This window comes from Oncorhynchus nerka, linkage group LG20 (genome assembly GCF_034236695.1).
Source record: "Oncorhynchus nerka isolate Pitt River linkage group LG20, Oner_Uvic_2.0, whole genome shotgun sequence".
Taxonomy (NCBI): Eukaryota; Metazoa; Chordata; class Actinopteri; order Salmoniformes; family Salmonidae; genus Oncorhynchus; species Oncorhynchus nerka.
In genome coordinates, this window is record NC_088415.1 from 48,411,854 (window position 1) to 48,437,919 (window position 26,066).

Consider the following 26,066-nt stretch of genomic DNA (forward strand, 5'->3'; position numbering starts at 1 on the left):
AATACTTTCTGAACACCGTTTACAGTTCTTCACTGTTTACCAGTGGAGGCTCCTCAGTGGAGGTAGAGGAGGTCCATCCTCCTCAGTGAATTTCATAAAATAGAAATTGTGAAACATTAAAGTGTTCTTTTTAGATAAAACAATACTAAATATATTCACGTCACCAAAATAATTGATTAAAACACACTGTTTTGCAATGGTCTGCAGTAGCCTCAACAGCACTCTCTGGGGTAGCACCATGGTGTAGCTGGAGGACAGCTACTCTCCTTCCTCCGTCCTCCCCCCAATACGGCGCCCCTAACCTGGGCAAATGCTAAACTGCTTGCCCTACTGTACACTGTAGCGGGTTTACTAATGCGTTAGTTCTAGTCGCTATGTTGACTATGACGTTAGCTAATATGGTGACAACGATGTAGGCTGTCTGTAGCGGTTATGGTATGAAGGTTTGGCTTATAATTTTTTTTCCCTGGTCACAAACAGCTGTTGTGTTGAGCACTGAAGTCCACAAGCGAAGGGAAAAGGGATAAAGTGTGTAGATGTGATAAAGAATTACACAATGAGCAAAGTGGTCATTGTACACCTATTTGGCCGCCTTTCCATGTGTAACTCTGTGTTGTTGTTTGTGTCACACTGCTTTGCTTTATCTTGGCCAGGTTGCAGTTGTAAATGAGAACTTGTTCTTAACTAACCTACCTGGTTAAATAAAGGTGAAATGTGGCCGCTATGAAAGTGTTTGCGTGTGATCAGGGGTGTATTCATTCTGCCGATTCTGTTAAAACGTTTCTTAAACGGAAGCAAACAGAACGAAACGAGGATAAACGTGCCTGAATTTGTCCAACAGAAACATTTGTTTGCAACTGTTTGGACTAATGATTACACGCTAGATACAGGCCAGAGTGTGCAAGGCGGAATTGAATGTCTCACTGTCTGTCACCTTGATTACTCGACCTGCGCTACTATCTTGGGAACTTTCATTCTTAGGCTAGGTTGTGATGGGTAAACGGAACATTTGAGAATCATGTAGTAGCCTAAACCTATCGATGTTATATTGAGCTCATATTATTCTGTAAAAGGTCCTGCTCATAAAACAATGATTGTCCTTACTAATCGGCACCGACCACCACTGACGTTTCCAACACTCTAGGGGATTCTTTCTTTTGAGGGAAATATCAGAGATAAGTGGGGAATTTGGTAGGGGGGGGGGACATGATACTTTTTGACACTGACATTGATAGAATCAGTGAGTCACATAGCACATGTATTTCCAAGGCAAAATATCGCTTCCCCCAGGCTTCACAAGGAATCACGGACAGCGATAAATGCAGTAAATGCAACAATAAGATCATTTTTTAAAATAAAACTCCACACACACAATCTTTGCTAGATCAGGCCTCTATGCCATGGCACAAAAGTGAGTATTTGGGTATATTCATGTACATTTGAGTCATTTAGCAGACACTCGTATCAGAGAGACATACAGTATATGTTTTACTAGGTATCAGTAGTCAGTGCTAACAGAGGAGAAACAAGTCTTACTTCACAGAAGGCAAGGGAAGGGGTGAGGGGGTTGCTGTGGGATTATATACGATGTAGGGTTTCAAATGTTTTTGGGTAGATGGGCAGGGACTCTGCGGTCCTAGTTTCAGGGTGAAGCTGATTCCACCATCGGGGTACCAGGACAGAGAAGATCTTAGACTGGGTTGAGTGGGAGCTGCTCATGTTTATATTTAGGAGACAAACCCATGACCAGTAACACGAAAAAAATAGTTTTTTTTCATCTTACAATTACTATTAATAAACTAAGGAGATCAACGGACATGTTAACACTCAATCTACTTACAAGCCTTGTGAGACTTTCGTACAGCCTTCAAGCAGCCGTGAAACGCACATCCTTTCATATTTCTGTTTGATGGCAAAACTGTGGATCCAATTTAATCGGACTCTTGGGGAGCTTGAGCTCAACTGCTGGGCAAACATCTAAATTGATAAAAGTCCCGACAATGTCAACAGAGTAAACTAAGTCCTTGGAATGGCGGGACGTTGTCCTGTGCCTTCGCTCCGAACCTCCGGTGCAATGACACTCAGATCAGGATGAATCAGGCTTTAGTGGCGGCTCGTCATTCACAAAGCAGACGTGAGAGAGAGAAACAGAGAAAGAGAGAGCAAGAGAAGACATCAGTAGACAGTAGTAGAGCTGATGGAAGAGGGAACAGACAGGGCCAAAGCCCCACAAAGCCTCAGACATCTGGGAAACGACACTGGCCCAGATTGCACCTGACCCCCTTATCCAGCCGGGTACCAGGCTTATTTCTCATTCTAAACCCAGGAGATTACTGAGAAACATTTCAAACAGCAGCAGGCAAATTGTAACAGATTACAACTGGCATTCAACAAGGGATTAGACACAAATACATGACAGGGGGGAATTGAACAAGGCTCTGCATCATCAAAGGCCCATGCTCTGTCATGAACAATATACTGGGATATACATCAATGAAAGGAGCATGTGTAGAGATCCAGAAACACGCCTGACTTATTGTAGAATAGGGGTCACTGCTGGATCCACCTGATTCAAAAACAGTCCGTCAGAAGGAGATAAGAGGAATTACATCTACTCAGCTGCTACCACATTCTCAATAAGCAAGAGACTGTAAAGCCCAGGCCTACTGTTGATATGGTGTTATAGGGCTGAACATTTTGAATAGCCAATGTTTGGAGGAGCGCGTCTTTGGTAACCGGACAAGAGGGGCTCTTTGGAAATGAGGATGGATACAAGCCAAATGGAGACTGCATTGCAGGTAGGCCTATGTGAATTGTGAATCATGCAAAATCATGTTGGCAAAAGCCTCACGAGTAGACCATTTAGAAACCCTAAAGCACTAAATAAACTTCAGTTAGTGCTAAACACGGCTGCTAGAATCTTGAATGGAACCAAAAAAATGTGATCATTATTACCCCAATGCTAGCCTCTCTACACTGGCTTCTTGTTAAGGCTAGGGCTGATTTAAAGTTTTTACTGCTAACCTACAAAGCATTACATAGGCTGCTCCTACCTATCTTTCCGATGTGGTCCTGCCGTACGTACCTACACGTACGCTATGGTCACAAGACACAGGCCTCCTTACTGTCCCTAAAATTTCTAAGCAAACAGGCAGGGCTTTCTCCCATAGAGCTCCATTTTTATGGAATGGTCTGCCGATTCATGTGAGAGACGCAGACTCGACCTTTAAGTCTTTTTTGAAGATCTCTTCAGTAGGTCCTATGATTGAGTGTAGTCTGGCCCTGGAGTGTGAAGGTGAACGGAAAGGCACTGGAGCAACAAACCGCCCTTGCTGTCTCTGCCTGGCCGGTTACCCTCTCTCCTCTGGGATTCTCTGCTACAAACCCTATTACAGGGGTTGATTCACTGGCTTACTGGTGCTCTTCCATGCCGTCCCTAGAAGGGGTGGGTCACTTGAGTGGTTTGAGTCACTGAAGTGATCTTCCCGTCCGGGTTGGTGCCCCCCCTTGGGTTCGTGCCGTGGGGGAAATCTTTGTGGGCTCAGGATAGTAAGTTGGTGGTTGAAGATATCCCTCTTGTGGTGTGGGGGCTGTGCTTTGGCAAAGTGGATGGGGTTATATCCTGCCTGTTTGGCACAGCCCGGGGGTATCGTCGGACAGGGCCACCGTGTCTCCCGACCCCTCCTGTCTCAGTCTCCAGGATTTATGCTGCAATATTTTACATGTCGGGGGGCTAGGGTCAGACTGTTATATCTGGAGTATTTCTCTTGTCTTATCCGGTGTCCTGTGTGAATTTAAGTATGCTCTCTCTAATTCTCTTTTTCTCTATCTCTCTTTCTTTCTCTCGGAGGACCTGAGCCCTAGGACCATGCCTCAGGACTACCTGGCCTGATGACTCCTTGCTCTCCCCAGTCCAGTCTGCTCCAGTTTCAACTGTTCTGCCTACGGCTATGGAACCCTGACCTGTCCCAGACCTGCTGTGTTTAACTATCTAGAGACAGCAAGAGCGATAGAGATAGTCTGAATGATCGGCTATGAAAAGCCAACTGACATTTACTTCTGAGGTGCTGACCTGTTGCACCCTCGACAACTACTGTGATTATTATTATTTGACCCTGCTGGTCATCTATAAACATCTTGGCCATTTTAATTTCCACCCATCAGGGTCAGAAGAGGACTGGCCACCCCTCATAGCCTGGTTCCTCTCTAGGTTTCTTCCTAGGTTCTGGCCTTTCTAGGGAGTTTTTCCTAGCCACCGTGCTTCTACACCTGCATTGCTTGCTGTTTGGGGTTTTAGGCTGGGTTTCTGTACAGCACTTTGAGATATCAGCTGATGTATGAAGGGATTAATATATATACATTTGATTGATTGACATGGATTGACTCCTTGGCTAATTCATAGCCAGGATAAGAAAGACACCAGATGCATTGCTGTTGAACCAGCTTTCATTATATTAGGGTAAGTGTAGCATAGTATAAACGAAATGGAAAACAAGCAATTGTTACTGTAAAATAACTTAAATGCCGATAGCTTACACAGAGTTTTTACACACATCCTACATAATAACAGGAGTTTTTACACACATACTAAATAATAACAGGAGCTTCCTAAAATAAAAATGTTACTTTTTCTCTGTCTAAAATTTCAGCAGCTTCATGCTGCGTCTACTAAGCTATCTAACTGAACTATTTAGACCCCTTAACCTTTTCCACATTTTGTTAGGTTACAGCCTTATTCTAAAATCAAATTAAATAGTTTTCCCCCCTCATCAACCTACAGACACGCAAAAAAATTAATAAATGTATAAATACATAAAAAACTGAAAGAATACATTTACATAAATATTCAGACCCTTTACTCACTACTTTGTTGAAGCACCTTTGGCAGCGATTACAGCCTTGAGTCTTCTTGGGTACAAGCTTGCCTCACCTGTACTTGGGCAGTTTCTTCCATTCTTCTCTGCATATCCTCTCAAGCTCTGTCAGTTTGGATGGGGAGTGTCGCTGCACAGCTATTTTCAAGTCTCTCAAGAGATGTCTGATCGGGTTCAAGTTCTGGCTGTGGCTGGCCCACTCAAGGACATTCAGAGACTCCTGCGTTGTCTTGGCTGTTAGCTTAGGGTGTCGTTGTCCTGTTGGAAGGTGAACCTTCACCCCAGTCTGAGGTCCTGAGCGCTCTGGTGCAGGTTTTCATCAAGGAGCTCTCTGTACTTTGCTCCATTCACCTTTAGCAGCAATTCAAGCCTCAAGTCTTCTTGGGTATTATACTACAGATCCTCTCAAGCTCTGTCAGGTTGGATGGGGAGCGTCACTGCACATCTATTTTCTTTCCAGAGATGTTGGATTGGGTTCCAAGTCCGGGCTCTGGCAGGGCCACTCAAGGAAAGTACGGCGTCTGGCTTTGCAAAACCTAATTATGCACCTTGAGCTGTATGGACACCACAGAAAATTGGATATACAGTTAGGTCCGAAAGTTTTGGCACCTTTTGATAAAGATGAGCAAAAAAAGACTATATGATATAAATAATACATATACAGTATGCCCCCTCCCAAAATGAATATAATTTATACTAATAGAATAGCTAAGAAAAAATAGCTAAGAATATGTATTTAGTTTAACAAGTAATACTTTTTTTATGATAGCAGTCAAAAGTATTGGCACACCTGTTTTCTTTTTCAATAAAATATTTGTCAACACCTCACCTTGTGAGAATAATGGAACTGTGCCTTTTTCTAAATGTTTTATGACTTGGGAGGGATCTTAGACAATTATTTCATAACGAATCTTTCCAGATCCTTGATATCTTTAGTCTGCGCTTATGGGCTGCCCTCTTCAGGTTTTCAAAGGGGTTCACAGGTTTTCAATTTTGTTTGTCACAGATTTTGTGGTCAATTAACAATTTCTTTGTGGATTTTGACGTGTGCTTGGGGTTATTGTCTTGCTGGAAGATCCACTTGCAGCCAAGTTCCAGACTCCTGGCAGAGGCAACTAGGTATTTGGCTAAAATGTAAAAGGACCCCAGGAACAGTGGAAGCAAAATAGCCCCATAATTTCGAAGATCCTCCAGCATATTTTACAGTAGATATGGGTTTCTATTCTGTATATTTTATAATCATCTGTTTTATAACAGTGACACTTGTTACCAGTCATTTCCCTCAAAGGGATTGGGGTGGAGTGGCACATTGGTACTTCAAATTGTTAGAGGAGTGCCTACCCCTCCCTAGTCCTCTGTTATTTAAAACCTGCATGCTGGACTTGTTTATTGGCCCTCTCATCCCTTTTCGGAGGACAAAAGTAACTTTATTTCAGTTTTTTGTTTCTATAGCTGTTTTGTGATGTTTTACACACATTTTACATACAGTTCCTTCAGAAGGCTGTAATCGCTGCCAAAGGTGATTCTAATGTGTGTTGAGTTATGGGGTTGAATACTTATTTCATCGAGATATTCGTGTTTTTTTTTTTTTTACAAATGTGAGAATTTTTCTTCCACTAACATTAGAGAGTATTTTGTGTAGATCATTGACAAAAAAATAACAATAGCATCAATTTTAATCACACGTTGTATCACAACAAAATGTGAAAAACTTTGAGGGGTGTGAATACTTTCTGAAGGCACTGCACATGGTACTTTTATCAAATCAAACCAAATCAACCAGAATCCAAGATGGCAGCATGTACTGTATAGTTGTTTGTCTGTGACTAGTAGTTTTTAACCTATTCATTCATGGTGGAGCAAATCTACACTTTCCTTGCTGTGTAGTGCAACTATTTAGTTTTGCTGGTGTAAAGATCCCAGGTCTCGCTCAACTCTGATCTTTTTTTTATCACTATTTGCACTTGCCTACTCGAAGTTTACCAAAGTTACCCTCTCTCAGGCTGGCCTGGGTTCTATCCTCTGCCTTCCCTCCGCGGAGTGTCTTGTCCATGCTGCTCCACTTTGCTCTCCACCTGGCAGTAACCTCAACAATCCCCAACCGGTTCTCTAAATCGACCCCCAATCTACTCACACGCGCACACACTCATACATACTCAGTGTCCCTCTCTCCCTTTACATTTCCTTGGCCTCGATTTCTTACATCTCTCAGAGAAAACACCAATTTGTGGTATTGCTTTGCGCACTGACTTTACTGGAGAAAATGAACATCTGACAGTGTGCTCAACCCTACATTAGACATTGTGTCTGCGGGCACTCACTCTTTTTCCACTCCAGCGACTCGTCCAAGTGCCGATGCATTTGTGTCATGATGTGAGCAGTACAAACTAGTGTCACTACCATTACTGTTTTGCATTGTCTAGAATATATCTTGTGGAATTCACTTGCAGTAGGTCTCTTAAAAAAAGGGAAGCCGTGCAAGGTTATGAAACAGAGGTGACTAGATATTCTTCTTTTGTTGATATCAGGTAACGTGCAACCTAACCCTGGCCCTGATATGCAATGTCTCCAAACCCCCTCTGATTTTAAATCAAGATCTGGTTTTGGTATTTTTCATTTAAATGTACGCAGCCTGTTGTCTAAAATTAGATTGGTTAGGATTGGGGCTAAATCAACTGACGCTAATTGTATTTTCTGAAACCTGGCTCAGCAAGTCTGTTCTTAATAAGGATATTTGTATAAATGGTTACAATGTGTAACGCACTGATCGGGGTAAGAAATGTGGGGGTGTGGCTATATGTAAAAATGTAATTCCCTGTAAGTGTGGCAAAGTCTGAAACTATTTGTAAACAGTTGTAATTTCTTGCTTTGATTCTTGAGGTTTTAAAATGTCTCTCTATAATTGTGATTGGCTGTTATAGACCCCCCCTCTGCTCTATGCATCTGTGATTGGCTGTTATAGACCCCCTCTGCTCACTGTATCTGTGATTGGCTGTTATAGACCCCCTCTGCTCTCTGTATCTGTGAATGGATGTTATAGACCCCCTCTGCTCTCTGTATCTGTGATTGGATGTTGTAGACCCCCTCTGCTCTCTGTATCTGTGATTGGATTAAATAGACCCCCCCTTTGCTCTCTGTATCTGTGAATGGATGTTATAGACCCCCCCCTCTGCTCTCTGTATCTGTGAATGGCTGTTATTGATCCCCTCTGCTCTCTGTATCTGTGAATGGCTGTTATAGACCCCCTCTGCTCTCTGTATCTGTGAATGGATGTTATATAGACCCCCTCTGCTCTCTGTATCTGTGAATGGCTGTTATTTATCCCCTCTGCTCTCTGTATCTGTGAATGGCTGTTATAGACCCCCTCTGCTCTATGTATCTGTGAATGGATTCTATAGACCCCCCCTCTGCTCTCTGTATCTGTGGATGGCTGTTAAAGACCCCCTCTGCTCTCTGTATCTGTGATTGGCTGTTATAGACCCCCTCTGCTCTCTGTATCTGTGCATGGCTGTTATAGACCCCTCTGCTCTCTGTATCTGTGATTGGATGTTATAGACCCCCTCTCTGCTCACTGTATCTGTGAATGGATGTTATAGACCCCCTCTGCTCACTGTATCTGTGATTGGCTGTTATAGACCCCCTCTGCTCTCTGTATCTGTGATTGGCTGTTATAGACCCCCCCTCTGCTCTCTGTATCTGTGATTGGATGTTATAAACCCCTTCTGCTCTCTGTATCTGTGAATGGCTGTTATAGACCCCCCTCTGCTCTCTGTATCTGGCTGTTATAGACCCCCTCTGCTCTCTGTATCTGTGAATGGATGTTATAGACCCCCTCTGCTCTCTGTATCTGTGAATGGCTGTTTTTGACCCCCCTCTGCTCTTGGTGATGCACTTTCTTCTCTGATGCCCCTTATGTCTAAACTTCTTTACAGTGAAATTATCTTTTCATTTTTGTTGAAGTTTAGGCATATTTTCTTGACATTTATTCATCTATTATTCTGTGAGGAGAGGCTGCCAGATTTGATAAAATGTTGATAATTTATTGCTTAGAATATATCGAATTCTTTCTAAGTGTAGTGTTTGCCAACTCACTGAGCCATAATTTGGGAGGGAGCTTCCTTCCTTTTCCAAAACAACAAGATATTTTTTTTTGCTGAATGAGACTGTAAGAGAGGAGAATGTTTTGGGGACAGGTTCATCTGTTTACGGTTTCTGACACTCCCAGGATGATCAGAAGCGGGTCTGGGTTAATTGAAGCCTCCAGAACTTCAGAAAGGATCCTAAAAATTCCACACTATTAACCATATAAGTTAGGGCATAATGCAAAGCAGTGGAGTAGTGTACCCTCTGCAGCATGACATGTATCACACAAAGGATGTATCAGGAAATATCCTATGTTGCTTAGTTTTAGAATAGTGTAATATGTGTAATACCTTGAATTGAATGAGACAATGTCTGGAGTTAATGGAGCAGGTGTGGATAAACTCCAATCTATCTTCCCAATCTGCCACAGAGATGTCAGTCCCTAGCTGCCTTAGAACCTCTTAAGGGCTTGTAAGTAAGCATTTCACGGTAAGGTCTACACTTGTTGTATTCAGCGCATGTGACAAAGTTTGATTTTATGAACATTAGCTGTAATATGTTGTCAGTGAAACTTATTGGTCGGCAGTAGGCCTACAGTGTCTTGTCTTCAAACGACCTCAGCCAAGGTCTCAATATGGGCTCAATTCAATATTTAATCCATTTGTCTCCTACAAAATGTAATCTCTGGTGCACAGACGACTTGGTGAATTCTCATCACTCCATGACAATGGATATTGGTGTCACGCCCTGACCGTAGATTGCTTTGTATGTTTCTATTTTTTGTTTGGTCAGGGTGTGATGTGGGTGGGCATTCTATGTTTGTATGTCTAGGTCTTGTATTTCTATGTTTTGGCCCGGTATGGTTCTCAATCAGGGACAGCTGTCTTTCGTTGTCTCTGATTGAGAACCATACTTAGGTAGCCTGTTTTCCCACTGTTAGTTGTGGGTGGTTATTTTCTGTTTAGTGTTTTCACCTTGCGGGACTGTTTTCGGTTATTCCTATTTTGTATCTTCGTGTTCAGTTCAGTATATTAAAGATGAACACGTACCCCGCTGCATTTTGGTCTGACGATTCCTCTTCTTCTTCCGATGAATACCGTGACAATTGGAGACATTTTCCTCTCTAGCTTATGAGAGAAATAATCGATTCACATGCACTTCTTTAAATATCAACATAAAGGTTTTCAGTTTTCTGGTTCAGTTCTTGTCCTTTGTTAAGGTAATTGTATTCTGTGTGGGGAACAGATGACACACCGTGCAGATGTTCTGTTCTGGCAACTGTTCAACACCCATCTTCGGCCACCCCTTTGGCTGGTACAGGTGTATTTGGGTTTGGCATCGAAGCGTGTAAGTATTTATCTTTGTCCAAGAGTTTCAAATTGACTTCAATCTTGGTAGCCTGAGAGAGCTAGTTCAACTTAGCGTGACCTGGGTTTAGCTAACTAATACTGTTTAAAGTGGGATGTATGGTTGTAGAACCAATGGCATCATGTTGTTTTTAGCTTAAAGGGATAGGATGGAATCTAATTACACCTTAATATCTATGCGTATTTAAGTCTAAAGCACAAAAACAAATTTACTTCCCAGGAATATTTGATTGACTGGTGGTTTGTACACTATCGTTCAAAAGTTTGGGGTCACTTAGAAATGTCCTTGTTTTTGAAACAAAAGCACATTTTTTGTCCATTAAAATAACATCAAATTGATCAGAAATACAATGTAGACATTGTTCATGATGTAAATGAATATTGTAGCTGGAAACGGCTGATTTTTAAAAATGGAATATCTACATAGGCGTACAGAGGCCCATTATCAGCAACCATCACTCCTGTGTTCCAATGGTACGTTGTGCTAGCTAATTCAAGTTTATCATTTTAAAAGGCTAATTGATCATTAGAAAACCCTTTTTGAAATTACGTTAGCACAGCTGAAACTGTTGTTCTGATTAAAGAAACAATCAAACTGGCCTTCTTTAGACTAGTTGAGTATCTGGAGCGTCAGCATTTGTGGGTTCAATGACAAAATGGCCCGAAACAAAAAACTTTCTTCTGAAAATCGTCAGTCTATTCTTGTTCTGAGAAATGAAGAAATGAAGGCTGTCCCGAGAAATTGCCAAGAAACTGAAGATCTCGTACAATGCTGTGTACTACTCCCTTTACAGAACAGCGCAAACTGGGGTATGTCTCTATAAGCTTGGCACATCTAGCCCCTGGGATTTTTGGCAAAACCGCTACAGCTCCTTCAAGTTGGATGGGTTCCAACTGGTGTACAGCAATCTTTAAGTCATACCACAGATTCTCAATTGGATTGAGGTCTGGGCTTTGACTAGGCCATTCCAAGACAAATGTTTCCCCTTAAACCACTCGAGTGTTGCTTTAGAAGTGTGCTTAGGGTCATTGTCCTGCTGGAAGATGAACCTCCGTCCCAGTCTCAAATCTCTTGATGACTTTAACAGGTTTCCCTCAAAATGTCCCTGTATTTAGCGCCATCCATCATTCCTTCAATTCTGACCAGTTTCCCAGTCCCTGCCGATGGAAAAACATCCCCACAGCACGATGCTGCCATCACCATGCTTCACTGTGGGAATGGTGTTCTCTGGGTGATGAGGGGTGTTGGGTTAGAGCCAGACATAGCGTTTGCCTTGATGACCAAAAAGCTAAATTTTAGTTTCATCTGACCAGAGTACCTTCTTCCATATGTTTGGGGAGTCTCCCACATGCCTATTGGCAAACACCAAATCTGTTTGCTTATTTTTTTCTTTAAGCAAATGGCTTTTTTTCTGCCCACTCTTCCGTAAAGCCCAGCTTTGTGAAGTGTATGGTTTAAAATGGTCCTATGGACAGATACTATGGACAGATAATCCAATCTCCACTGTGGAGCTTTGCAGCTCCTTCAGGGTTATCTTTGGTCTTTGGTCTCTTTGTTGCCTCTCTGATTAATGCCCCCCTTACATGGTCTGTGAGTTTTGGTGGGCTGCCCTCACTTGGCAGGTTTGTTGATGTGCCATATTCTTTCCATTTTGTAATAATGGATGTAATGGTGCTCCGTGGGATGTTCAAAGTTTTGGATATTTTTTTATAACCCAACCCTGATCTGTACTTCTCCAAAACTTTGTCCCTGACCTGTTTGGAGAGCTCCTTGGTCTTCATAGTGCCGCTTGCTTGGTGGTGCTCCTTGCTTAGTGGTGTTGCAGACTCTGGGGCCTTTCAGAACAGGTGTATATATACTGAGATCATGTGACAGATCATGTCACACTTATATTGCACACAGTTGGACTTTATTTTAACTAATTATGTGACTTCTGAAGGTAATTGGTTGCACCAGATCTTATTTGGGGGTTTCATAGCAAACGGGTTGAATACATATGCACGCGCCACTTTACATTTATTTATTTTTTTGAATTTTTTTGGAACAAGCTATATTTTTTTTTTCATTTCCCTTCACCAAGTTGGACTATTTTGTGTACGTCGATTACATGAAATCCAAATAAAAATCCATTCAAATTACAGGTTGTAATGCAACAAAATAGAAACAACGCCAAGGGGCATGAATACTTTTGTAAGGTACTGTATTTTCATTATTTTGATGGAAATTAATTTTAAGAAGAGCTACTGGCACTGATTCCCCTCGAAGGACACCACTGGGGACATCATATTCACAAAGCTGGAAGAATTGTTTACGCGGCAAGGTCTGCCATTTGAAAAATGGTGGGCTGACACAGAGGTCTGGTCAGCTGGTGAAGGAAATGAATGGCTTGCATTGTCTCATCCATCAGAGTTTGCTGTGTGCCAGACTAAACAGTGAGCTGAAAGATGTGATGGGTAAAGTAATGCGCATAATCAACTTTATCAGAGGGACATCAAGTACCCACCAACGTATTTTATGCAAGTTTGTGACAGAATCAGAGGAGGCCACCCAAAGATCTGCTTCACAATGACGTGCGCTGGCTGAGTAAAGGAAAAGAGCTGGAGCGGTTCTGTGAGCTGCATGACCAGGTTGTGGATAACAAAATATTTAAAAACTAAAATGAGGGCAGCAGTTGACCACCACTTTATTCTAGAAATTGAGGGATGTTGCAATGTTTCTTTTTTGGCTGACATTCTGTCATAGTCGTGGACATGGTGGAAAAATTGGAGGCCTCTACTAGGGAGCTTGAGTTGTTTGATCTGGACTTGTCATCTGGAAGGCTACTGCACTTCAGCACACAAAATAAACAACAGACAGAGGGACTAGGCATTGTCACAGAGGTTATGGAAGATTTCCTCAAGCAGCTGAGGGACAACTTATCCACCAGATTTGAAAACTACAGCATGCCCAAGGACATTATTGTGTTTGTACGTGATCCTCTCACAGTTTGCCCAGGTGGAGAATTCTCCTCCCTTGCTAAGAATACGATACCCTCGCTGGATGAGGCCGCAATTTAACCTATTGGGTGTGCTCAGGAGTGCCAAGTCCTTGTGTGCATTTTGGGAGGCTTACTCAGAGGAATACAGCACAATAAAGAAACGTGCATTTTATGTGCTAACAATGTTTTTCTCGACCTGCGAGTCCTCCTTTCCTGAACACAGCTTTGCACACTCTTAGCATTCTCTCAACCAGATCACCTGGAATGCTTTTCCAACAGTCTTGAAGGAGTTCACACATCTGCTGAGCACTTGTTGGCTGATTTTCCTTCACTCTGCGGTCCAACTCATCCCAAACCATCAATTGGGTTGAGGTCAGGTAATTGTGGAGGCCATGTCATCTGATGCAGCACTCCATCACTCTACTTCTTGGTCAAATAGCCCTTACACAGCCTGGTGGTGTGTTGGGTCATTGTCCTGTTGAAAAACAAATGATTGTCCAACTAAGCGCAAACCAGATGGGATGGCGTATCACTGCAGAATGCTATGGTAGTCATGCTGGTTAAGTGTGCCTTAAATAAATCACAGACAGTGTCACCAGCAAAGCACCATCACACCTCCTCCTCCATGCTTCACGGTGGGAACCACACGGAGATCATCCGTTTACTTACTCTGCGTCTCACAAAGACACAGTGGTTGGACCCATCAGACCAAAGAACAGATTTCCACCGGTCCATTGCTCGTGTTTCTTGGCCCAAGCAAGTCTCGTCTTATTATTGGTGTCCTTTAGTAGTGATTTCTTTGCATCAATTCGACCATGAATGCCTGGTTCACGCAGTTTCCTCAGAACAGTTGATGTTGAGATGTGTCTGTTACTTGAACTCTGTGAAGCATTTATTTGGGCTGCAATTCCTGAGGCTGCTACTCTAATGAACTTATCCTCTGTAGCAGAGGTAACTCTGGGTCTTCTTCTTTCTGTGGCAGTCCTCATGAGAGCCAGTTTCATCATAGCGCTTGATGGTTTTTGCGACTGCACTTGAAGAAACTTTCAAAGTTCTTGGAATGTTCTGCATTGACTGACCTTCATGTCTTAAAGTAATGATGGACTGTCATTTCTCTTTGCCTATTTGAGCTGTTCTTGCCATAATATGGACTTGGGTCTTTTACCAAATAGGGTTATCATCTGTATACCATCACTACCTTGTCACAACACAACCCATTGGCCCAAACGCATTAAGAAGAAATTCCACAAATTAAAAAGGCACACCTGTTAATTGAGATGCCTTCCAGGTGACTACCTCATGAAGCTGGTTGAGAGAATGCTAAGAGTGTGCAAAGTTGTCATCAAGGCAAAGGGTGGCTACTTTGAAGAATATAAAATATATATTTGTTTAAAATATTTGTTTAAGACTTTTTTGGTTACTACATGAGTCCATGTGTGTTATTTCATAGTTTTGATGTCTTCACTATTATTCTACAATGTAGAAAATAGTACAAAATAAAGAAAACCCTTGAATGAGTAGGTGTGTGCAAACTTTTGACTGGTACGGTATCATATAAATGTGGGTACATTTGTGGACAAAATTCTTAAATACTCAACCTATTTGTGCGTCTAACTTTCTCACTCATCATTATTTACTATTCATTCAGGATTTTTCATAATCATAGTAGCATCCACATTAATGTAAAAGTGTTTAGGAACATATTCTATTCTTATTTACAATAAAAGTGACTCCAAAATGACTGTAAGGGTAACTGGTGGCAGGGAAGTCAGACGCAGGAGAGCAAAACCAACGGCATAAAGAAATAACCAACATGGGTACAAAACCCGACGCATACCAGTAAACATGTGCACAAGCACTTACAACAAACAATTCCACACAAAGACATGGGGGGGAACAGAGGGTTAAATACACAACAATTAATGAGGGAAATGAAAAACAGGTGTGTAGGAAAACAAGACAAAACAAATGGAAAATTAAAGGTGGATCGGCGATGGCCGGTGGTGCGCCGCATGGCAGTGCAAACCCAAAGGCTTTCTGGCGCAGCACGGCGCACTGAAGGGGAACATGAGCGGCGTCCCATGTCTCCTCCACGCGCCGGAACCAGTCGTCCACAGAAGGAACCTCGGTCTGACTCTGATGCCAAGGAGCCAGAACCGGCTGATACCCCAGTACGCACTGGAAGGGGGAAAGGTTAGTGGAGGGGTGGCAGAGCGAGTTCTGGGGCTTCTCTGCCCAGGGCACGAACGCCGCCCCCGGCCGGTCCTGGCAATAAGACCTCAGAAACCTACCCACATCCTGATTAACTCTCTCCACCTGCCCGTTACTCTCGGGGTGAAAACCTGAGGTAAGGCTGATCGAGACCCCCAGACGTTCCATGAACGCCCTCCAGACCCTCGAAGTGAACTGGGGACCCAGATCAGACACTATGTCCTCAGGCACCCCGTAGTGCCGGGAGACGTGTGTAAACAAGGCCTCCGCAGTCTGCAGGGCCGTAGGGAGACCGGGCAGAGGGAGGAGGCGGCAGGATTTAGAAAAACGGTCCACAACAATTAATGAGGGAAATGAAAACCAGGTGTGTAGGAAAACAAGACAAAACAAATGGAAAATGAAAAGTGGTGATGGCTAGAAGACCGGTGACGCCGACCGCCGAACGCTGCCCAAACAAGGAGAGGAACCGACTTGTGACAATGACACAATACATTATTTACCATTAATTTCTTGGGCACAAAATAATCTGAACCACAACCAAAACAAACAGCAGATGCGTCCAACAAATTTGTCACAAGCTTTATGTAGTCATTGTGTGCTATGAATATGGGACCAAATACTTAACTTTTTACTACTTTAATACACATAAGTGAATATCTAATAGGTTTACCCGATATGGATGAAAATATCCTCAAATTAAAGCTGACAGTCTGCACCTTTAACCTCAGTCATTGTATCATTTGGAGCTCACTGTATATCCTCCAAATGCCACCGCTGCCACCAGTTGTTACTTGAGCTATGGTTAGGAGCAACATTCTAAGGACATATATGGCATTCTGTGGTGCTACCATCTTGAATACACAGTCTCATGGGTTTTATTGTGTTTTGACTGGGGTCCCGTAGACTACTGTAGACCTTGGGTTGTTGACTGGGGTGCAGATTAGATTTAATATTATTGTTTTCACGGGCCATGGAAAAACATTTCTCTACCAATCGGAAAAGAATGCCATGTGTTACTATTGTACATTAAGTCACACCAGCACTGCTTTCATTCATGTCATCTGATGAAACAATGGCTGGCCCACTCAGACCATTCAGTCTTTGAAACTGTTCACCATTGTTCTATAATAACAACCGGCAAACAAAATGACTTGCATCTTTTATGCACAGCTTATACAACAGGTTTAGTGAATCACGTAGTAGCACTACACATGCAACAATGTTCAAAGAGCTTTGTTTGGTTTGCTTTGAAATTGGAACAAACACCCGACAAAGTGCCCGACACTTAAACACAAGCAAAATACCTTTGTGTCGATTGCAGGTCAAAGGACAAGAGAGAGCGGTCAGTATCACTTTCTGTTTCGGGTTCTAGTCTGTCTAGTCTGCAACCCTCACCTCAGCACTAAACACATACTAACAAACAAATGCACGCACGCACAGATGTGCACACACACACACACACACACACACACACACACACACACACACACACACACACACACACACACACACACACACACACACACCTGCTTGCCTGCTAATGAAGATCAGACAGGAGGTCACCCCCTGTTCGACCCCTGACCCCCTCAATGGAACAAATAGCACTGCTCACCAATTACTGCACATAATCCTTCTCTCTCTTTCTCTCTCTCTCTCCCTGGCTTGACCTGGCCTGGGATCACACTGCCCAGGTCTGTTCACACACACTTGGCAGTTCAGCAGGGTCAAATCCCCTCAAGAAGCCCTAACACCAAATGTCCGCCAACAAGCACCACCCACCCAGCACTACCCAGTCCACTCCAGCCAGATCCTCCAAAATGCACACAAAGTCATGAACTATCAATCATTGAAGCGTGAGACTAACTTGACCTAGTGCATTGCACTAGAAACACAACAACAACAACTTACTGGTAAGACCCAATGCATGTGGGTGACTAAAATACATTTTAATGTCAGGAAGGTTTTTTTCCCAACCTCACCATTCTGATTGGAGCTTGTCAGAGCCCCCTGGTTCAGTTCCCTCAGAGTTTAGTAATCCAGCCCCTACACGGTTACACAAGGAGGTGAAGGGAGGGAGGGAGGAACGAGGGGGAAGGGCTGGGACTTGTAGGAGTGCTGCCACTGTGGGTTGGAGCGAGAGAGGTGGGGGCGTTTAATCTGGGATTTGGATGAGTGCGAGCGGCCCTGATAGTACGATACAGGCGCTCCTATCGGCTTCGGAGCGGCTATCAGGCTGTCCCTCGGGACTTACATGATTCGGCACCGTCGACATGCCAACCAAAGACTCCAACTCTTGATGGCTAATGCCTTCCTTCCTTTAAGGACAGTGGTTGCCAGTTCCCAAAGCAAGGCCGATAGAAAGGCCCAGTCTACATGCGCAGTAGGACATTACTGACCACCGAGCCTAGTAAGGATGTACAACATAGAAAACTATGCTAGGTCTCTCTGTATGTTCTCTAGTAGCATATTGGAGTTTATGTTGCTGTTATGTGCTAGATAATGTTGAACATAAAGTACTATTGGATACAGTAGCTGGCCTACATGAGTTAGGTCCAACACCTTAGTTCCGGCATTTCCGAATGATGCTGATGGAAAAAAAAGTATTACGTTGCAACACAATATTAAATGCATTTCATTACAAAAATGATATCTGAAATAGGGAACAGTGAAACAAATGGAAACTATTTCAAAATGATCTAGAAATGAATCAGATCAGGTACATGATTAATGCCTGAAATTAGGCATGCCAATGATTGTGCTCTCTTTTGCATTCTCTTTGAGCATTGCAAGATACGTGACTATTTAAGTTTGAGAGGAATAAGCAATTGCTACTGCATGTCAACCAAGTCATGGTGGATGAACAAAGATAAACATGACCAGGACAAGGACAAAACCACAAAACATAAAGATACCCTCAGCTTCCAATGCTCAGCTATGCCATTTACTTGTCCAATTCTAAAGAAGTTTACTGTACATTAAGTATATAAATCACACTGAAGTGAAGAAACTAGCAGACTTTCCCCAGAAAACTCATGTCACTAGCAGCATGTGCCCAGATAGGAAGCCATGAGGCCAGGCCAGGCCAGCTTATTAAGTTTCCCCCGTAAGCTTCCTGCTTATGCCTGATCCAGTCCCAGGGGTCCTATTCAATCTGTCATGAAGACGCTAATGGTTAGCAAGTACACCCTCAAGACATGAGGCCTGCAGGCTCCTCTATGGCCTTTCATTGGCGAATGGAGAGACATGACATATTATAAGCATTGTTCTAAGAAATGACAAAGGCTCATACATGCTTATAACAAGTTACAAGGAATTATACCTGGATATCTTAGGTAAAGTGTTACTATGACATTCAGTTAAAAAACAATACACCAATGTGATGTGGTAGGAATGGACACCAGAATGGGATTTCTTTGTCAAACTTTGAATTGGCTGGTTATTGTGTAAGTCTGGGGCCAATGTGTTTGCCCTTTCTCTTTTTCTTTGTGCAGAGTTGAATGATTAACTGGAAGTGTCCATGCTAGCCACATCTCTCACTGAGAAATCCCTTTTGCAAATAGATCAGCTTTTGAACAGATGTGCCCCACCAAAATGGAGACCCTTGTTTGTCATTTTGTTTATGAATATATTTAACAGATTAAGACAACTTGACTTACTATACTATGAATTCAACAAGTAAAAACCATTTGCAGTATAAAAATACCTGAAGCGGGCCCTTTCTGTGGTGTCCCCGCGCTACAAATATCATCTCTCTATCCTCACAGAACACGACTGCAGGAGTGACACAGGGAATTTCCTTTGACAACTACCAGGCCCTTCAATTTCCCGTATCAGGCATGGAGCACTGGCCGAAAGAGAGAGCGAGAGAGAGAGAGAGAGAGAGAGAGAATAGTTTTGAGCACATAATCCAGAGTCACTGCGGCAGAACCAGTGTTTCTCAATGTGCCTGATGCGAAACTGTCAATGAGAGACTGGTATAAGACATGAAGACATACAGAGAGGGAGAGAGCAAACTGTAGAGTGACAGATGGAAGGGAGAGCAACACAGTCAAAAAGCCATGGCTCAGCGGGTTGAACACAGCACAGAGTACAGCGCTAGCTTGCACAGACAGACAGGGGAAACAGAGGCCCCATGTGCATACATCACGCCCGCTCTCTATTCTCTTACATAATGTCTCAAGATCAGTACAGCCTGGGCTATTTAAAGCACTGGCTAGGCCTGGTGACAAAAAGGTGATGTACTTAGTGCCCCCAACGCTGCATGAAAGCTCCGTTAGGGCTATATCGGTCACAGACAAGCCCCGGGGTGTGGATTTTGGTCATGTTACTGGTATTTTTAGAACAGCTGATAATCCTGCCGTATTTACCTGCAGTGCAAACCCACCCTCAGCGGCTAGATGCCCCACATCACTATGTAGTCAGCTAGCGGTTAGCAGCTAACTTAGCGCTTTCAAGTTGCACATGAAATGCGTATATGAAGGTATGCATATGGACTAGCCCCCTCTGTTTTGAGGGGATGGCTAACTATTCTGCCTTTTTGAGTGCAATGATATTGAACATCTGGGTAAGAGGGCTTTTAGACTTAATGGGCAATCCATTTAAATTGCATGAGCAGAGGCTATGCACACAGTTTGAAGAGAGAGCAAGCCGTGCTACTCTGGTTACATGGAGCTACAGGTTCAACTGTGGCCAGACAAGTGTAGCATTGGTGGTTTAATATAACCTGACCATTACACATTGTCTGTGATATTTAACCCATTTTGAGAGTGTTGCGCTATCTTGATTAATTTGATGATGGAAAAACCTAACTTCCCAAACCTTGGATAACATTTTTGAAGCAAGATGTTGATCAATCACAATTGGGAAGAAAGCAGGTATGAAAAACTGATAAAGCTTGGACAGCTATATCCTCTTCAAAATGTGACTTTAGCAACTGGTAGCTAAAATGCATGTTATTGTAGTTTAAATTGGTGAAATATTATGAAGCCAGAAATGTGCACATTTAAAGGGATAGTTAACCCAAATCAAAGTTTATCAGACATGTTCATACTTCAAGCTTGTGAGCTACCCTTTAAATGGCATCAGTTAGTCATTCGCCAGTAGCAGTAACTTTGATCTAAACGTGGTGGCTTTATCTCCACACACACCCATGTGGAAAGTCCAAGAATGAAAAAAGAATAGCATTAGTTTATGAATCATACAGCTACAAATAACAGAAGAAACATATTTCATAAATCCCAAAATATCCTAGAGCAAACCAACCATCAAAATGACAAACTGGCAGATACATTTGAGAGTGCTGTGGTTATGCATCAAACAGTTGCTGGAAATGATATCAAAATGACAAACTGGCGGATACATTTGAGAGTGCTGTGGTTATACATCAAACAGTTGCTGGAAATGATATCAAAATGACAAACTGGCGGATACATTTGAGAGTGCTGTGGTTATGCATCAAACAGTTGCTGGAAATGATATCAAAATGACAAACTGGCGGATACATTTGAGAGTGCTGTGGTTATGCATCAAACAGTTGCTGGAAATGATATCAAAATGACAAACTGGCGGATACATTTGAGAGTGCTGTGGTTATGCATCAAACAGTTGCTGGAAATGATATCAAAATGACAAACTGGCGGATACATTTGAGAGTGCTGTGGTTATGCATCAAACAGTTGCTGTAAATGATATCAAAATGACAAACTGGCGGATACATTTGAGAGTGCTGTGGTTATGCATCAAACAGTTCCTGGCAATGATATCAAAATGACAAACTGGCGGATACATTTGAGAGTGCTGTGGTTATGCATCAAACAGTTGCTGGAAATGATATCAAAATGACAAACTGGCAGATACATTTGAGAGTGCTGTGGTTATGCATCAAACAGTTGCTGGAAATGATATCAAAATGACAAACTGGCGGATACATTTGAGAGTGCTGTGGTTATGCATCAAACAGTTGCTGGCAATGATATCAAAATGACAAACTGGCGGATACATTTGAGAGTGCTGTGGTTATGCATCAAACAGTTGCTGTAAATGATATCAAAATGACAAACTGGCGGATACATTTGAGAGTGCTGTGGTTATGCATCAAACAGTTGCTGTAAATGATATCAAAATGACAAACTGGCGGATACATTTGAGAGTGCTGTGGTTATGCATCAAACAGTTGCTGTAAATGATATCAAAATGACAAACTGGCGGATACATTTGAGAGTGCTGTGGTTATGCATCAAACAGTTGCTGGAAATGATATCAAAATGTGATAACCTAAATCAATCGCAGCTGGAGGGAAGATGAAAGGATTTGACTGTATTGGTAATTATAGTATGGCTATAACAGCTTTTATTGTGAATTCCTGGACATTTTGGATGGGCTATCTTACATCTCCACATTGGCCTGTTGTTTTCCTGAGGGCTTCTCCACCCCGAATGACTCACTGTTTTCCACAGTTTCAATCCATTTCAGTGAAAGACTCGTTCCACAAACAAAAGAGCCCAAAGAGATTTCCAATACTGGAAAACTTGGAACCGCTTTATCTGAAGAGCACCAGGATGGACCGGCAAAACGTTCTAGGTATGAGAACTCCTGCTTTAGCGAACAATGTCAAATTGGTATGACACATGCAACTCCATTGTGATAGGGATCATGTCAAGCTTATTACAGTGTTATTGTGGCAATGTGCAAGCCAACCTCCAGTAATGTGTTACTGAATGATGAAAGAAGAGGGACACACACGGTTGTCGAAATGTTGTGAATTCTGGTGCAGGGAATAAATCACTCAGGAGCAGCATTATATACAGCACCGATTATAGAACGTTCTGCATGCGACTTACTCAAAACGACGCCCTTCATTGAACTGTCACTAATAGTTATGAAGTACTTTGCATTTGATGATAAAAGGCAAAACACACTAACTATTCATTATTGGTTGATCTGAAGTAAAAACTGACGGACTCAAATGTTTGACTGCTAAATGGTAAGTTCAGAAGCAGACGCTCTTTCCAAGATGGCACCCAGATGAATGGGTCAGAAACAGTTCCCTTGTGGCTCACAGGAGCAGGAAGTACTGAACCACAGACTAAACAGAACAGATGACAAAGGATGGAAACAAACACCCACTAACCAACTAGGTTGTCACGATACCAGCATTGTGATACTCAGAAATATCATGGCATTAAAACAAAACATGAAGCACACTTCATTTATTGAGTGTCACATTTTCTTATTTGCCAAGCTATTAAGGACTAAAAGCGATTGGACTGCTTTATGTTTTTCTTTCTTCTTTGCCATGGAAAATAAAAGTTTCATAGTTTTGTGATACTGGTATCGTGACAACCCTATAATCAACAAACTCCAATTCAATGCTACTACTGTTTCGGTCCAACCAAAGTCATATTATCGGTGTCTCCCAAGCATGAAACTACATGTAGGCTATTGTTTGTCCATAGTAAAGGCTCGACACAAACTCACTGAGAACCTAAAAAGACACGGTAGAAAGTTCTCAGGGGAACGAGCCGAGATGTTTTACTTCACGACAAGTCCTTTGTGATGCACAGAGACTAACTGCCAGATCCTGGCAGTATTAATGAAAGCTGTTTTATAAGCGGTTATTTTAGCCAAACTGCCACATGGATGAATTACACCCCTTTTGTTCTCAAGAAACAGAAATAAATGTTGTTGGACCGCATTGCTAAACGACATTGTTGTTATCTAACATCCATTCATTTTTTCGCACAGCTTTGCTTCTACAGTGGCAATCCCGTTTGGAAACGTTGATGTGATGCATCTCTCTCATTTAGAGCATACTCATATAGGGGTGTCTGTGTACACTGTCAACTCTTAGATTGCTGACATGGTCAATGTTGATGTTATTTTGTGTACTGTAGACTTATCTCCACTTGCAGGTACTTGCAGCTGCCCACCTTTAGACTACATGTCAAAAAAGTGTTTACATAACTACAGTACACAGCTGGACAGGTAGGATTACACTTACACACTTACCAGAAAAGCATAATATGTATGGTGTTTGAACTAGTACATAAAGATACATGTATTGATTGAAATGGCAATCAATAGCCTTTGCTGAACTCAATTACAAACTGCAGTTGTAATTGAACAATTTACGGTTGAGCTACAATGTTTTGTGGAGGTTATGCCTGCCTAAAACAAGTAATGGATAGCATAGGCCTACCTAAACCCCATTCTGATGATTTTACTATTGTCTTATGAGACTGACACTAGGCTACATTTGAAAATGACTTATTTACTGGGTTAAAACTATCTTATTTCCTACTGATATGACTGATAATAGGGGACACAATACAGTTGATAACTTAATTGTAAATGTGTAATATTGACCAGTCCTGTTCAGATTACAAAAAGTCAGTGAATGAAATACCTCACTGAACAAACATACCAAACATCATCATTTAAATCAAGGCCTATCTGTAAGTGTGCTATGCTCTAATGTGCTCTAAATGGTTCAACAATAATATCAAATCTAAATGTGAAGACTAATTAATGCAGTTTCTCAAACATCATAGAGAAATACTTTGGAAAACAACCACATGTCAATTAAGACAGTAATGTAAGCTAGTATACAGTAGCCTCCCAAATAGTTAATTGCGATTACTTGTTTTAGGTTTACAAATCATTCAAATGTTTGTTCTAACAGGTTTTAACCACATTGAGGTAAAAATGCAACACGTATTTCTGATGTAACCAAACCAAAGTGTCATTCATTTGTGGCCTATCCTATTGTTTCTAAATACAACAACTAGCCAGCTCGATTCAACCTACATTTGAACAAGTATGTTGCATTCTAACTACAAAAACAGAGCTTGCATTCTGCAAAAGCCAAGCCGGGGACCGTGATATCATAGCTCAACTCCTGGTGGTTTCCTGCACAGCAGAGAGAGAGAGAGAGAACTAGTGTGCTATAGCAAATAAGACCCTCCTGGTTTTCAAATGAACAGTTGTCGTTTTATATCAATCTATATTCAACGGCACAGGAGTTTTGCCATGTCCCATAGCCTTACAAGCGTAAACTAGTCTATAACCTAACTGTCTATGACAATGTTATTGTAACTCTGAACTTACAGTCAATAGCTTGTGTCATACCAAATACAAGATGCCGACAAAAGCTAAAACAATACCACTAATTGAGGCAACCATTGTGGGCTTTGTGCGTTTTAATGGGTCAAAACGTCAACCTGCAAGTCCAACACGGCATGTCCCGGGAATAAGTCGTGAAACGCTGTTATAATGGGTGAAATGATTATTCCCGGTTCCTTCCATTGGTTTCGATAAAGCCGGTCTTACCTGCGAGACGTCATAGCAGTCTTGGAAAGCTGTCGTCGAATGAGAAGGGAAAGTCAAATAAATCAAGCCTTCCCTTTAGGGCTTCGCGGTGTCGCTGTTGGCGAGCATGCACTGGGGAGAGCGTTTGTAGAACAAGGTTCAACTCCAAAGACAATATCCCCGGCTAACCCGCCTCCAAAGCCCACAGTCAGGGATACTCATTCTACTAAGGGTCGGTGTGGTTTACACAAAGACTGAAGTGTGTCGTTAAAAAAAAATGATACTATGTCCATAATATCCACTTGGTTCATGTCAGATCGCTTACAGGTGGAATAGCAGAACAATGAAGAACAGACTGAAGGCGCGTGGGCTTGTGTCTGGTGCATGCGTGTAGAGGCCTATTGCCTATCAAATATTTGTCTGTATTATATAATCTAATTCAATATTATATAGCCTCTAAAACCAAAAGGGGAGGGCAAGCAAATTAAAGACAATTTTATATAATCTCAATCATGACCTACTTATCACTACATGGGACCTCACATCATATTAGTGCAGTCCATGAGAAGGTAACTAGTTGAAATAACATTCTGTATCCTAAATGCTGCCAATTTTCGTATTGAAATGCATGATTACACAAGTCTTGATAAGAAAATAGCCCTCCACGAACTCCCTTTCGAGTTATTAATAGCAACAATGCAAGGATAATGGCAAACCTATTTAAATCTTCTGTCTGCCTCTGTCCACTTCATCTTACAATGGCATGAAGGCAAGGTGTAGGTTGCAGAGAGAGAGAGAGGAGAGAAGCACAGAAACAGAGAGAGACAAAATAAGATAGACAGATGTAGAGAGAGAAAGGAGAAAGGGGAGAGGGGGGAAGAGGCCAAGAGAGAGCCAAGGAAAATCACAGGGGTGAGAGAGTTTAATGTTTACTGTTCATTTTAATTGTTTATTTCACTTCTGTTTATTATCTACTTCACTTGCTTTGGCAATGTTAACACATGTTTCCCATGCCAATAAAGCTCCTTGAATTGAATTGGATTGAGAGGCAGGGGGAGGGAGATACTGTAGAAACGGAGAGAGAGAGAGAGAGAGTTCACAAACACAAACAGACACCACAGAGCCCCAGGACAGCAACACAGTTAGACCCAACCAAATCATGAGAAAACAAAAAGATAATTACTTGACACATTGTAAATATTTAACAAAAAAACGGAGCAAACTAGAATGCTATTTGGCCCTAAACA

General features: G+C 42.1%; 1 protein-coding gene across 4 annotated transcripts in view; it reads right to left on the minus strand.

Annotated features, from left to right (window-relative positions):
- LOC115102581 (tyrosine-protein phosphatase non-receptor type 11-like) overlaps positions 1 to 25,212 on the minus strand; it is a 92,532-nt gene extending 67,320 nt beyond the window's left edge. For 2 of the 4 annotated variants that reach the window (XM_029622680.2, XM_029622678.2), the window contains exon 1: positions 24,841 to 25,212. In XM_029622680.2, the coding sequence (XP_029478540.1) occupies positions 24,841 to 24,854 (14 nt within the window). In that variant the 5' untranslated portion in view covers positions 24,855 to 25,212. The remainder of the gene's footprint in view (positions 1 to 24,840) is intronic. The other 2 variants (XM_029622682.2, XM_029622681.2) reach the window with 1 other exon arrangement.
- Between the last annotated feature and the right edge of the window lie 854 nt (positions 25,213 to 26,066).